Here is a 14362-nt window from a genome sequence, read left to right as displayed (position 1 = left end):
GTTTTATTAAAATTTAAGGATAGCAGGTTAGCTTCAAACCATTTGTTTATGGCTAAGAATTGTTTATTCATATTAATTTCCAAATTATGAGGGCTCGAATCGGATATTATGATACTAGTATCGTCAGCGAATAAAATAATCTTCGCATTATTTGTTATTACTTTGGGTAAGTCATTAATATACAATAAGAAAAATAAAGGACCTAATATAGAGCCTTGTGGGACACCATATTTGATGATCTCCCAATCAGAAAAGGTGGTATTATAGGTTGTCCTATTATTTAATACTACCTTTTGGTATCTATTGTTCAAATAAGACTTGATTAATTTTTTAAATACTCCATTTATCCCATAGTATCCCAGTTTATTTAAAAATATTTCGTGGTTAACACAGTCAAATGCTTTCTTCAGGTCACAGAATATGCCCCCAATAATTAATTTATTGTTCATGGCTACTAAAATTTCATTTAATAATTTAAAAGAGGCCCTATTTGTTGTAGAGTTTTTTCTAAATCCATATTGATCACTAGCAAGTATCTTATTTTGTATTATCTGTATATCTGTGGTGACTTGTTATCACCTGTATGGATTACTTGAAATATCGATCAATTAAAGAAAACACTGCAGACCACAATTTTAATTACCTTCTCCATCATCAAATGGTACAGAGTACACAAAACTGTCCTCTTCCACATAATGCTGCTCAACAGCTCTCTTGTACCATATTTCATCTATTGCTCGGTTGTGTATGTCACCAAATCGCCTGCAGAATGGACCACAACAATTAATATAAAGATACCTACATAGTACTTTGAATTTGCTCATAGGTGAATTTCACTCTGAAAATATTTATAACCTCATACTGCTCAGTATCCTGACATCATTATCTAAAAATAAACGTGATATCTTACCTGTGGTTGTTTGTTCCTTGTTTCATTAGGGGTACCATTTAAATTTTTTAGTTCACATATTGTCAAATAAGAACTGAAAGAATTGTGTGCCCTTTTCATGATGTGCACTATATCATGTCTACTCGTATCTGTCCATCCATCTGTTCACAAGATTCAACTCTAGGACCACTCGACAGAGTTTGATGAAATTTGATATGAATGTTATGCCTTGTAGAGATGGCCCTAAGCATGCACATATATTTTACTATATCTGGTAGTAGTAACATAGAGGCATAGACTGAGGGTGTTTGTGAACAGGTTGTTGAGGAGAATATTTGGACCAAAGAGAGATGAAGTGACAGGAGGTTGGAGAAAACTGCATAATGAGGAGCATCATAACTTGTACTCTTCTCCAAGTATAATTAGAATGATCAAGTCAAGGAGGATGAGGTGGGCAGGTCATGTAGCATGACTGGGGGAGACGAGGAATGCGTATAGGATATTGGTGGGAAAGCCAGAAGGAAAGAGACCACTGGGAAGACCAAGGTGTAGGTGGGTGGACAATATTAGAATGGATCTCAGAGAGATAGGATGGGATGGTATGGATTGGATACATCTGGCTCAGGATAGGGACTAGTGGAGGGCTCTTGTGAACACGGTAATGAACCTTCGGGTTCCATAAAATGCTGGGAAATTCTTGAGTAGCTGCAGAATTGGTGGCTCCTCCAGAAGGGCTCAGCTCTACGAGTAAGTAAGTAAGTAAGTAAACAACATAGAGGACTGATGTACTTATGAGGTGGGAGTAAAAGTAGCACTATTTTCAAAAACGTAACCATAGTAACCAAAGTTGTATTCAATATCAGAAATATGTTAATCAAAGCTCCTTAAAGCAACAAGAACCATTCAGAATGCCAAGGTACAGAGAATGATGTGTGTAGTATGATATGAACTACACCTTTCACATCTTGTTATTAATGGTGACAAAAGAATTGAGATTAATCATATTTGATCTGAAATCTATGTAATGGATGGGTCATATGGGAATACTATTGAGTGAAATTACATTTTTCTAGCAAGTTTTAATGCAGAAGAAAGTAACAAACTCCACTGAAACCTGTTACACAGTTTTGGAGATGAAACATATACACTAGGTGTAGAGAACACATACAAATCAACTGTTATGCTTACAGTTGTTCTCTGTTCTCCTCCCCAGGTAATTCCTGCCATCTGGTGAGTCCACTATGAGTTGCAACAAATGCAATTGTAACACCAAGCCTCTGCTGAAACTCCTTCCTACAAACACATGAGCCAATTACATTTTAAGATATCCCCAAATGTAAACTTGATTACACAACATCAAAAAAATGTCAACAGTTATAAGCACTATTGGAATGACATGTGAGACATTATGTTTCATAAAAGCAGTCACACAATTCTTACCCATTAAACCTTTTACGTTTTATGAATAATCCTCCTGCTACTATATAAAACTTTTGTTTCAAGTTATATATTGCCATTTAATTTCATATCACTATAACAAAATAGAGTGAATAAACAGACTACAGCTTAGAAGTGAATGACATTTATAATCAGCTCTATTATCTCCTATAAATATAATTTTTAACACTTTTACCGACAAGATTTTCTCTCACTGTTAAACAGATTCATCATCTTTGTAGACATAAAAGTTTTAGGCTTATTTATGTTAGTAAGAAGGTACAAATAGGGCCAGAAGATGGCAGTATTGGGCATGATACATGAGTGGGCATTACAGTATCCAAATTTGATGAAAACTTTTCTCTATGTAACAGTTCCACTTTGTGAATATTGTTATTCTATCAAGTTTAGCATCTTGGTATAAACGTGGATGTCTCTCCAGAACCTGACGTGTTACTGAGGTTAGATATTTTTGACACTTGTTTTTAATAATTTGCTGTAAACTTTCTACAGGCCTCATTATACTTGTAGGTATTGTATAATGGATAAAATTCACAAGTTTCATATACAATATTTAAATTATAAAGAGAAAATTACTCAAAATTTGTAGAGTACTATCTTTCAAAATGTGATGCCATACAGTTAAGTAAAAGTTTACTGATTTTTCAGAAGAACATGTTGCTACCCTCTTCAGGGTCAAAGAGTAAGCCAACCAAGCAACCAGTAAGAAGCAAGCAGGAAGCAAAGTGCAACCATTATGCTTACTTGGCTTACTCTTCTATCCTGAAGATGGAGGTAGCAAGTTCCTCTGAAACATTAGTGAGTATCTATTAGATGATATGGTATCACATTCCAGAAGGCAGTACTCTTCAGTCACTGACATGAGAACATCACATCTCAAAATTTGTTTGTCTGTAAGGCAACAGAATTGACTGGATCACATGGAAGATTCCAGAGTCATCATGTAAAACTAAATCTGTGCAAGTTAGAAATACTGTATAGTAAAATTCTGGAAGAAAAACTGTTCAGTCATCTATTGTTGGAACAGGAATGGCTGTTACATGGAAATCAAAATGTATCTGTTATAAATTTAGTTAAAAATGAAACTCACATACATCATCAATCAAAAGAAAATGTTACTTCTGAAAATGATGACAGTTATGAAAAACATGGCTTCTTAGATAAACAACAGAGCATGAGAAATAAGTCCTTTGCTGCTGCATAAATAAAAAATATTGCTTCCAGATTACAACATAGATTATGTTAAGAAAAATGTATCTGTGAACAATGCAAAACAAGGGATTAGTAACATGGATTTTAGCACTGAAACAGAAAGACAACGAGACTTAGTAAAACAAGAGATGAGAATGTCAGACACATCAGTCGCAATCATCCACATTTGACAAGGACAGGTAATGTTCTTTGCAACAGTGTGGATGTGAAGCTCTGAGAGGGTACTGGAGCACACTGTCATCATCCATCACTTTCTACAATAGTGAGTCACCTTGTGATGAACTTCCAGTCACATCTATCCTCCCATACATACTCCCATTCCTTCCTTATGCTCTTTTGTGTGGGATAAGATGCCTTGTAGTCTGGTATCTATTTATCAACATCTGAGAGAAACCTTCTGCCTCCATCTTCAGGGAAGAAAAATGGGCCATGTGAGAAAAGGGAGCCAGTGATGAATAGGACAAGACATGGACAAAAAGAGAACCACTGAGATTGGTGTAATTTTTTTTAAGTTTGTTACAGGTATCCATCATATTTTTCACTTAATGCACCTCATTTAACAAAAACAAACAATTTATCTTCTTAAGTTTGGGAATTTGCATGTAAATTTTATTTTAAATTAACAAATTTTAGCCTTACATACAGTCTTCATGAAACAAATTACCTTTGCAAATCAAGGGATACCTGTATTTAGTGATGTTGTCTGTATCAAGACTGCATAGCATCGATGACACAGTGATGAATGTGGAGCAGTAGGTAGAGTGAGAAGAACAGAATAACATGGATATAATCCTGTAGCTAAAAATGAAGAAACAATTGCACAACACCTCTTAACCCTTTTGATGTTATGGGATGGTTCAGTTACATCAGTCAGTAACTAGACTATATTCTGTAGCGTAAAATGATAATATGACTGATGAACAGTAAATTAGAAGTGATTTTAAATGAAGTGGTCATAGCCTGATTGAGATGCTATCCCAGAATTTGCCCAGAAGGACTGCGAAAGACACAAATAACCTCAATCAGGATATCAGATGTTCTGGTTCAGATTCAAAACAAGCACTCCCCACTGCAAATCCAGAGGATTGCTGCTACATGAACCTGCTCAGTGAGGCCATGTTATGTGCAAAATTAGGTTACAGTGGGTTTCCTTTTGGCATCTCAGTACCAAATCTTGGGGTTCAGTGTTTCACCATGCCTAATCTACTCGGCAGTACTAAACTCCAGTGGTTTCTGATATGGCTAATACAGTACAGAATGTAGTGATTTGAATTAATTTGGTAGCACAACACAGAAGAATTAAATAGCATTACAAAGGGTTAGATAATATTCACACTCTATTACATTATATTGTACTATGTTGTTCCAGTTCTTCATTCCCCAATCCTTTTGCAGCATACTTCAAGCTCAAAATGTAACAGAAATGTAAGAAATCATTAAATAACATAGAAATGGATGAATCACTCTTTGTTACAAACTGCATCTAGCATCTGAATGGGCTGCTAAAACTGGGGTTCCCATGCAAAATTGCACATTTACTTTAGGTAACAGCAGAATGGCTCATCATATTACGCTACCATAAACCACTGTACATATTTTTATTAGACAGTTTGACTGAAGTAAGAACAAAATTGTAATGGCACACAAAATATCGATAAAATGCATGTTCTGAGCAGTAGCAAACTAACAGATGGCACTGGTGATGATGTATTCACACCCAAAATCCTGTAAACAAGTATATTTTGTAAAGACACAGTTGAATGATTTTTCCTTCGCCTTCTTTGACATGAGTTTGAAATGCAGTTATATATAATTTCAATAAATAGATGATTACACTGATTAAAGCAGCACAACAAAGTTATAATTACAGTCAACTGAAACAAAGAGAAATAGATTGGTAATTGACGCAGTTAACCCTTTAAAGCAAGTGCTTTAACATTAAGGAAACACTGTATTTTGCCCATACAGAATATTTATGGTTTTTCTAAGAATCTCAGAAAAACAAACAGAATTTCTTCCTAATAAAACATTAACTAAGTGGTCTTTATTATGGAGCCAGTGTGTTCCCTGTGAGATAGGAATTACTTTTATAAATATTATTTTTTTGAATTTTTGACTTCAAAGGGTTAATGGCTCTAAGACACACTTATGATTTCATACTTCAGCAGTGAAAGAAATAACCCACTATAAAAAGATGGTGAAAAATTATGGTTATTGTAATAGCTGACTTGTACTTTCTACCTAATATGGAACTTTGTTTTGCAGTTATTCCATCATGTACACAACATAAAATACTCGTATGATATAATCTGTTTAGGTAATAATGCTATGTAGATTTATTTTATAGCAATAAACTGAAATAATCCAGTCTTACTACCTGACAACCACACTACTAATAAACAATTCTATAACCATCTACATATTACAAGGTACTTTCCAGAATTTTTAACAAATTAAGTGGCAAGATGTATTCCTCTTTGAGTATACTTTTCAGATATGTTCTTTGCATAACATTTTTTATCTTTTTAAACACATACCATCTCAAAAATGTTTTAAATAAAGAAGTTACAGTTTCTTATTAAAGACATATAATTTTATATGACATAACCATGTTTTCAGTAAGAAGCCACATGTGTTGTAAGTATGAATACCACTCATGTAAAATATGATTTACAGTCTATAATGATGTTCATAACACATTTTAGTACCTTGTATTTATTTATTCGTGGTTTATTTAAAGCATTTCTAAGGCTAAACAGTTCATTAAAGAAGTTCAAAATCCACTGTCAGATTGCTGGGGTTATCATAGCTTCACTGTAGCCAAATTCATCATACATTTTTATGGTTCTTGACAGGAAAATGCCCAAGAGGAAGACCATGATCACTAGGATCTAGTTAGAAACGATGTCACACAGAAGAAAGGATTAACATAGGAGGAAACTGCTTGGAGAAGAGAGAGATAGGTGGAGAAACCTGCTTTCTAGACACCCCATAAAAGAAGTTGAAACATCAAATGAAAATGAAGAAAGTCGTCTTCTGGGATCTGGCACCGTGTATTCGTTTCAGCCAGATCCCAGAAGACGACTTTCTTCATAGTCATCGCCGTGAAAACCTCAAAACTTACATCAAAAGAAAATGGCTACAATTTGTTTAAGATGTTCTCAGTAGCTCTGATTACAATACATATCATTGCATGATATGATGGTTATGGAACTGTGAATTTGAAGTGACTTGGAAAAATAGGTCAGAACCTAATTTGAAGCACTATCCCTGAATTTGTCTGGAAAGATCTGACAAAAACCATGGAAAACTAGAACCAGTGGGTCTCCAGCATGAGATCTGAATCCGGGTCGCTACATATACAAGGGAAGAATGCAACCTCGCCTTGTTACGCTGAAATTTGTTACATCATGTGGGGGATAGTGTAAACTGCCAGTTTCATTCATTTCATTTCATTTATTCACCTTCCATAAATCCTGTAGAAAATACATTCTCATGCGGATGTGGAGATCGTCCTAGTTACAGTCACAACTAAGCATTACAGTTGTCATCCGACAGCATACACATTTGTAATAAAATACTGATAAACATATACAATATAATAAAGTAAGTTAATTTTAATAGTAAAAGTAATGGCAAACTTTATACAATTTGTACAGTTTTATACAAGTCTACGAGTATTAATTAAAAATTCAATAGTTATGGTATGCATAGCTTTATCCACCATGCACCAGTTCTGTCAGTCACCACTAGCAGGGCTACCCACTGTCCTTCCTCGGGCAGATATCACTATGATAGAAGCTACTTGAATTTGGATCATATAACAGTATATGTACAGAGAGCAGCAGATTCCCTCATCACAACAACCTGCACACCTGATGACGGCCAGTTTCACTTTTTTCACTTAGTGTGGGGTGGAGTCCAACTGGGTCCACTTGGCATGGCGGCCACTGATTGGCCTATTGTAGCCTGCCCTAGGTGACAATGATGGAGAATTTGGTGGAATGAAGATTGGCAGGGGAAACCGAAGTACTCAGAGAAAACCAGCCCCAGCATCACTTTGTCCACCACAAATCCCTCTTGACCAGACCTGGGATCGAACCCAGGCCGCCGTAGTGGGAAGCCAGCGACTAACCGCTTGAGCTATGGCGTGGCCTAGTGATGGCCAGTTACACCGAAACTTGTAGTGCGAGTAACGAGAAAACGACGAGAGAATACTGACATTGCACATAGACAACAAAAAAGTGCAATGCAACAGAATGTTGCAAATTTAATATTACAGTATATGTGACTGAAATATTTCATGAATCAATCTGCTATTTTGCCTAGGAAGACTCTCACGCAAGAACTGAAGAAGAAATATGTTTTTACATTGTACTGGGTTTCTGTCAGAGTTTTATCCCATGCATCTGACAGATTAATGTAACCAGCAGATCCAGTTCCCCATATACGCTATACGTACAACAGAGAGTTTACTCTATGTGTATATAAGTATAGACAGATGTGACTTCTCATTATGTGATTCATGCTTAAAGATCTATGCCTGAAGATCAAGTAAGTATGTTACAATCAGGAACTAACTATATTTATTTTACCAGTAAAACTAGATTCTGTTCATCACTCAAAAAAAAGAAAGGGCAAGACATGGTTTGATTAGGTACAGTATGTTAATGATATATTACTTTACCTTGGAAGCAGTACCATCAGCATGGCAATGGGGCTATCATGAACAAAGTGAATAGGAAGGACATGTAGAGTTAGTGAAACAGATGGTAGCCACGTGTTGTGATTCTCTGAAGGTGCAACACTGATGTATCAGTTTTATGTTGGACCATGTCTGCTGTTCAAGGCTATGTCTTCTAATCAGAGGCCTAAAGATCCCCCAATCCTTTTCAAAGCATTATGCAAAACTGTTGAATGTGACAACAGTTTTTATATATTGAAAGCCACAAGAATATTTTCAAAACAAAATTGAAAAAGAACAGTTACTGACTAATTATGGTAACACTGTGCAAACCTTAACATTGCATCTAGTAAATGTGAAGTTACCCCTATGTCTAGGCAGCACCTACAATAATGAAGGCATACAGGGCAAACAAAGGCAAATCTCCACACATTTTTAGCCTCAGCATTGGATGGAAGGTGAATGCTTAGAGATAAAAATTCCTGCAACTTTTGTGATTAGATTTCTGCCTATTTAGTTCATAGCCAATCACCGCTTTGATTCTAGTAACCATCACAATTACAATTAGGACACACTGGTATTAAAAATATATTCAATCAGGACCAGGGATTTGAATCAATTTTTATTTTTAATAAAGTTTAACTATCACCACTATTGAGTATTGAGTATGGAGGGGGTGGGTTACCCCATGCACCGCGACCAGTTTGATCTATTGTGCGTCCCCCTTTGAATTTCTACTGTCTCCATACCCTACCGGTACTGGTGCTTGCTATCGTTCCCTTCTGCCAGCGAGGTTTCGGCCTTCTACTGGCAGTGGTATCTAATAGTTAGTCCCTTTCTGTCAGTGAGGTCGTCCCTCCTCTGGCAGTGGTACCTAAGCTCCCTCATCTACCGGAGGCATTGGAAACTACTTGGGCAGAAAATTTGCCTAATTTAGCTCAGAGGTCTCCTAGAGACATGAGGTTCTTTTACGTGCCGTAAATCTACAACACAGGACCCACGGCTTAAAGTCCCTCCCGGAGGACTTGTTCCCTGAATTCCATGACCTCCGCTGGGTTTGAACCCGCATACCTTGAGTCATGAGGTGGGAACGTTACCCCTAGACTATGGAGGCTGCAACTATCACCACTAACTGATTGACTAATTTATCAGTGGACATAATTTGTTACACAAGGATGTTAATTTATTATCCAGTATTCACAGTAGCCTCAGAAGAAATCGAAAAATAAAATTTTGTTTGGGATACTTTTCAGTTGGACAACACAGATATAGAGCCAAAGGACAAAGCTGCCAACAACATACAAATTACTGAGTTAAAAAATCCAGAACTTTAATTAATGAAAACAGTACATAGAAAATGTACAGATAATGGATGTAGCAATTGTAACTAACTTTGCTACTGCACTCAAAACATTAAAGGTACAATATGGTTATACTTCGTAAAGGGGCATCCAATCGAGGAAAAAGAATTACATAAATGTTGGATTATTTTAATCCTTTAAATGTTTAACTTCATTCTAATAGTGTAACTTGAATGAGGAGCTTTGAAATTTATACTCATCATCAAATATTATTACAGTGATGAAATTATGGAGGATGAGGGTCTATAATATGCATGAGGAAGATGAGAAATGGATACACAGTCCAACATAAAATTAACACATACAACACATGCAAATTTTACAATTTATATTTTATTAAATTGCATTTCATTCACATTGCAGACACAGTGCTTACTGGATTTATAAGAACAACTTTGCAGATTAATATAGATTTTGTAAGAAAAATTTGGCAATAGAATTTGTACCAATTTTTCCATCATACACTTCGTTGGCGTAGAACATTAAATTTTTAAAATATCAAAAAGCTTAGAAACACTTTACTATATTCATGCTTTGAACCTATCCACAAATTTGGAAAATATGCAGATCATACAACATGACCCTTTCGATTTCCAGTTTAAAAAAAAAAAAATGTATTAATTATACTGTAACTTCTGAAACCATTACTATAATATCAAGAAGTAAATATTGGTTATTTGTAAATTCTGGCTTGATAAAGTAAAGTGCATTCAAAGCCAATGTTCAAATGTTTCATGAAATATAATGTCCATTAGTGCAGTTCACTGTGATCTGTGCGTAAACAGTGAAAGTGAAGAGAACTGAATGCTAGGGCAGCACACTGTGCACTAGAAGTGATTTATCAACATTGTAACTTACTTGGATTCTTGATTGGAACTCAAGTTTCTACTAGAGAACCCTTTTGTTGCTCGACCATCAAATATCAAAGACAGAAACAGTTCACGATCACCTAAAAGTAACGAAACAAATTAATATCAATGATAAACACAAATAACAGTCACAACAGTGCAATGAAATTATTAACAAAATCTTAATTTCATGTAAAATAGGGATTATATTGGATCAACACAGCTGAGAATAATATTCATCTGTTAAGTTTTGTATTAAACCTTAATACAAGATTTCATCAAAATCATTTAAATTTTAGAGATAAAAGATGGATAGACACAGATGGCCAATTCATTCTTTTTCACTTGGCATATATATGGCATAAAAATAGACCATAGGCTGCAAATAACTTTTAATGAGCCACAAAGAATTGATATGAGAACTAATGTCCCAAAAGGGTTCTGGGTTTCAGTCAGTAAAACAGTATGTTTGATATTTCTGCTGCTCTACCCTGTGATTTTTAGCTTTGAATGAATTAGTATATAATGGTTACCAAGCAGTACAATCTATATTATAAGCAAAACGCCAAGTTAATATACAAGAAAAAAATATTCATTATCTCTCCAAGCCCTTATATTAAAGATAATTTTACCTTCAATTGTCGTCTCTGAGTAGAATTAAAATTTGTCATTAAAAAAATATAAAACAAGAAATCTGACCTCACTGTAAGATTATAGTGATTTAAACAGATAATCATGACACATTCATCTCCAAAACACAAGCAAACATTATTAACTAACAAAATTATAATCAGTTTACAACCAAGATTTATAACACAGGTTTAAGGTAGTGTAATGTGTTCTACAGTTTAAGTAAGCTATTAACTTCCCTTGTTAATTGTCAGTTAAGAGCATGCATCAACATTTCAAACTCCACAGCTAACATGAATAAACACATGGGGTAATGTCAAAAACAGAAACAGCAAGCAGTTAATAGTAAATTAAAATCTCCCTACAGGAAATTTCTCTATATAGCAAAGAATTTTATGTAATCAAATCTTTACATGGTGGTTCTGAGATTCTCACAGCTGTGACTGCAAGGAATAAAATCTTCTGGGCTGCAATGCTGCATAGCTCAAAAGACGTCCTTGAACACTGGCAGACCACAGAACTACAGAACATTGTAACCCAGAAGACTGTACTCTTCTTTAATGTGACTTCTACATATCACAGAGAATCTTCAGTCCTTGAAAATGGAGCATAATACATGAATGCAGACTACAACCTCTACTGAATTTACTATGAAATCATTAATTTAAAAAGCTCTTCCTTCTGGTATATCTTTATTTTGCTTCCAAATTGTCATGACTCCTTAAACTTGAAGAACTGTACCCATGGTAATAGGACTATTTTACTCAAAATTGTTTGATTAATATACCCACAAATTTTAGTAGACTCCTCCTTTATCACCATATATAATGACCTCCCATACCATAAAACCTGACTTGTTGGTTCCTTAAATTTCTCTGCATAATAAATTTTCTGAAATTTATAAATTCACTGCATTTCGTTCAGATATGCAGATGTATGAAAGGTAGAAGCAGAGGTGTTCCTGTGTGTAACTAATTAAGCGCTATGCCATGAAGAAGTATGGAGAAGTGGATGTATAGACCCACGTTTTCTTGACCTTCACACTAGCTGGATGTGAGTCATCAGCTTCATGCCCTGGTTGCTTTAGCCCCAGGGAAAGATTCCCCAGTAGGCACTGGGTAGGAGGCTCGATGAGCCACAGAGCCGGCCTGGATGACATGAAGATGAGAGAATACTTGACCCTACAAGGACTTGAACTCTGACCTGTTGGTGATTCAGCTTGTAGCCAGTCACTATATCAACTGCGCTATCCTGGTTATTATGTAGATGTAGATGTAGTTATATATATACATAAAAAATACACACTTTAAAAATGTAATACCATGCAATATATGAAGTGGGAGAGATCAGTCAGTGCAGTGAATGTGTATGGGCTGGACTATCCTGGGCAGAAGTAGGGACACTTTCCTCTCCACCACTGAATCCAGACCACACATGGGGACCACCAAGACTTTTACTCAGTGAGTATTAATGAGCACCTCAGAGCTAATCAGCCAGAACAGGAAGCTGACTGGCACAATATACCTTCATGGCATGGGAGCAAATTTACATTCTAATGCAATGAAAATATTTGTATATTATTTTCCGCACATTCTATGTTTTGGCACAGAGTTCTCTCTTGCAAGTGTTTTAATGCTGAGGGAACAGCTTGGCAATTCTTGTACATTCTGTAGCATTAGTTTTGGTGCTAAGAAGGTTAAAACCAAACACTATACCCCATAACACACTATTACAATAGATATTCAATATGTTCCATCCAAAGAGTATGTTACACTTATATTTATTACTTCAATATAGATGACAAAGAGGTAAAAGACAAACCCTGTATATCCCAATATAATTGCCATGAATACTGATACATTTTCCCAGTAATACATCACCTGTATGTTCGATTTAGTGGAGAGATATTTGGGTGTAGAGTTCACGCCAGGCTGCTCCCTTCATGTGCTTCAGTTTTGTGCAACAGTGTGCATTCCCTAATGTCCCAGGGTCCAGGAACTGAAAGATGAGACATCTGGGTCTCAGAATGCCGTCAAAAGCAACTTATTAACAGACTGTTGGAAATTTCTTCTTCTTCCATCACTCAGTCTGACCCTTGAGTCCAGTGATTTCCATTTCTGTGGATCGCTGATGAAGTATTTTGCATGAAATGATGAAGCAACCAAAATGCACCAACTGATACAAACACTGAGACCTCATTTCTTCTTCACTGGCTTGCGTGGTGCACCAGTGGGGAAAATGTCTAAGTTTGTCTGGTGATTTCATGAAGAAGTTAAGGGTTTGTCCATTATTCCCTGTTATAACAGCCAGGCTATGGGTTGGATGATTGATAAATTTGGGTTCAATTCACTGCGGAGGTAAGAGATTTATCTCTTCTGCACAGCATCCAGACTTGCTCTATATCCCACACATCCTCCATCCAATGGGTAGAGGGTTGTTTCCCTTGAGTGCAAAACTGATTTCCTTTCTTCCTCTAGTGTCAAGGTTAAGCACACACAGAGCTTAATTCACTTCCCCACATGTCTTAATTGCATAGTGCTTAAATAAGCACATGACCAATTTTACTAAAAATAATAACTATCAGTATAACACATCCTCCGACAGTACTTACTGAAAAACTTATGTAGACGCTGTTCGCAATAAACCTGGCATGTATTAGTAAACCTGCATACAAGGCAGTGAACTATTTGAAATGTATGAATGCTGGCATGCCTAAGATTTGAGTGTCTCCGAGATCTGACATTCTCACAGTAGAAAGTTTCAAGATTATTGTCTTCTTTTTGTGCAAGGGCTTGTTAGGTCAAACACGATGTGATTTCCTAAATTTGGTCAAATAATTGAAGATTACTGTCTTTTGGAATGTGATTCCATGTAGTCTGTTAAATATTTTCTGAAGTTTCAGCAGAATATGCTGCCTCCATCTTCAGGGTGCAAGAGTGAGCATAGCATAGAAAGTAATGGTATGGATACAGGGAAAGGATCACAGTCCTGGTATAGTTTTCCTTGTATCCACACCACATTTTCAAATGGCTTATTCTTCAACCCTGAAGATGGAGGCAGAACATTCTCTGGAACATAAGTAAATTTCTACCAGGCTACATTGCATAACATCCTAGAAGACAGTAACCTTTAAATGAATGCCTGCTCCTTCCCCAGCTAAGGTACATACCATGCATTTTACTAGGTTACTGTGATCCTTCTTCACTACAAATGTATATTATTCTTTTATTATACGCTATAGTGCATTGTGGGAGTGTAGTGCCTTTTCTAGGATGCAAGT

General features: G+C 35.9%; 1 protein-coding gene across 3 annotated transcripts in view; it reads right to left on the bottom strand.

The window, feature by feature from the left end:
* The window catches only part of LOC111873619 (voltage-dependent calcium channel subunit alpha-2/delta-3), a 67124-nt gene that overhangs the window by 9954 nt on the left and 42808 nt on the right, over nucleotides 1–14362 (bottom strand). For all 3 annotated transcript variants that reach the window (XM_033755132.1, XM_033755133.1, XM_023868489.2), the window contains 3 exons: nucleotides 10463–10553; nucleotides 2078–2182; nucleotides 644–762 (listed from right to left, as the gene is read on the bottom strand). In XM_033755132.1, the coding sequence (XP_033611023.1) occupies nucleotides 644–762; nucleotides 2078–2182; nucleotides 10463–10553 (315 nt within the window). The remainder of the gene's footprint in view (nucleotides 1–643; nucleotides 763–2077; nucleotides 2183–10462; nucleotides 10554–14362) is intronic.

This window comes from Cryptotermes secundus, unplaced genomic scaffold (assembly GCF_002891405.2).
Source record: "Cryptotermes secundus unplaced genomic scaffold, Csec_1.0 scaffold644, whole genome shotgun sequence".
NCBI lineage: Eukaryota > Metazoa > Arthropoda > Insecta > Blattodea > Kalotermitidae > Cryptotermes > Cryptotermes secundus.
The sequence above is the reverse complement of the archived record's forward strand: the minus strand, read 5'-3'. Positions and strand labels throughout refer to the sequence as shown.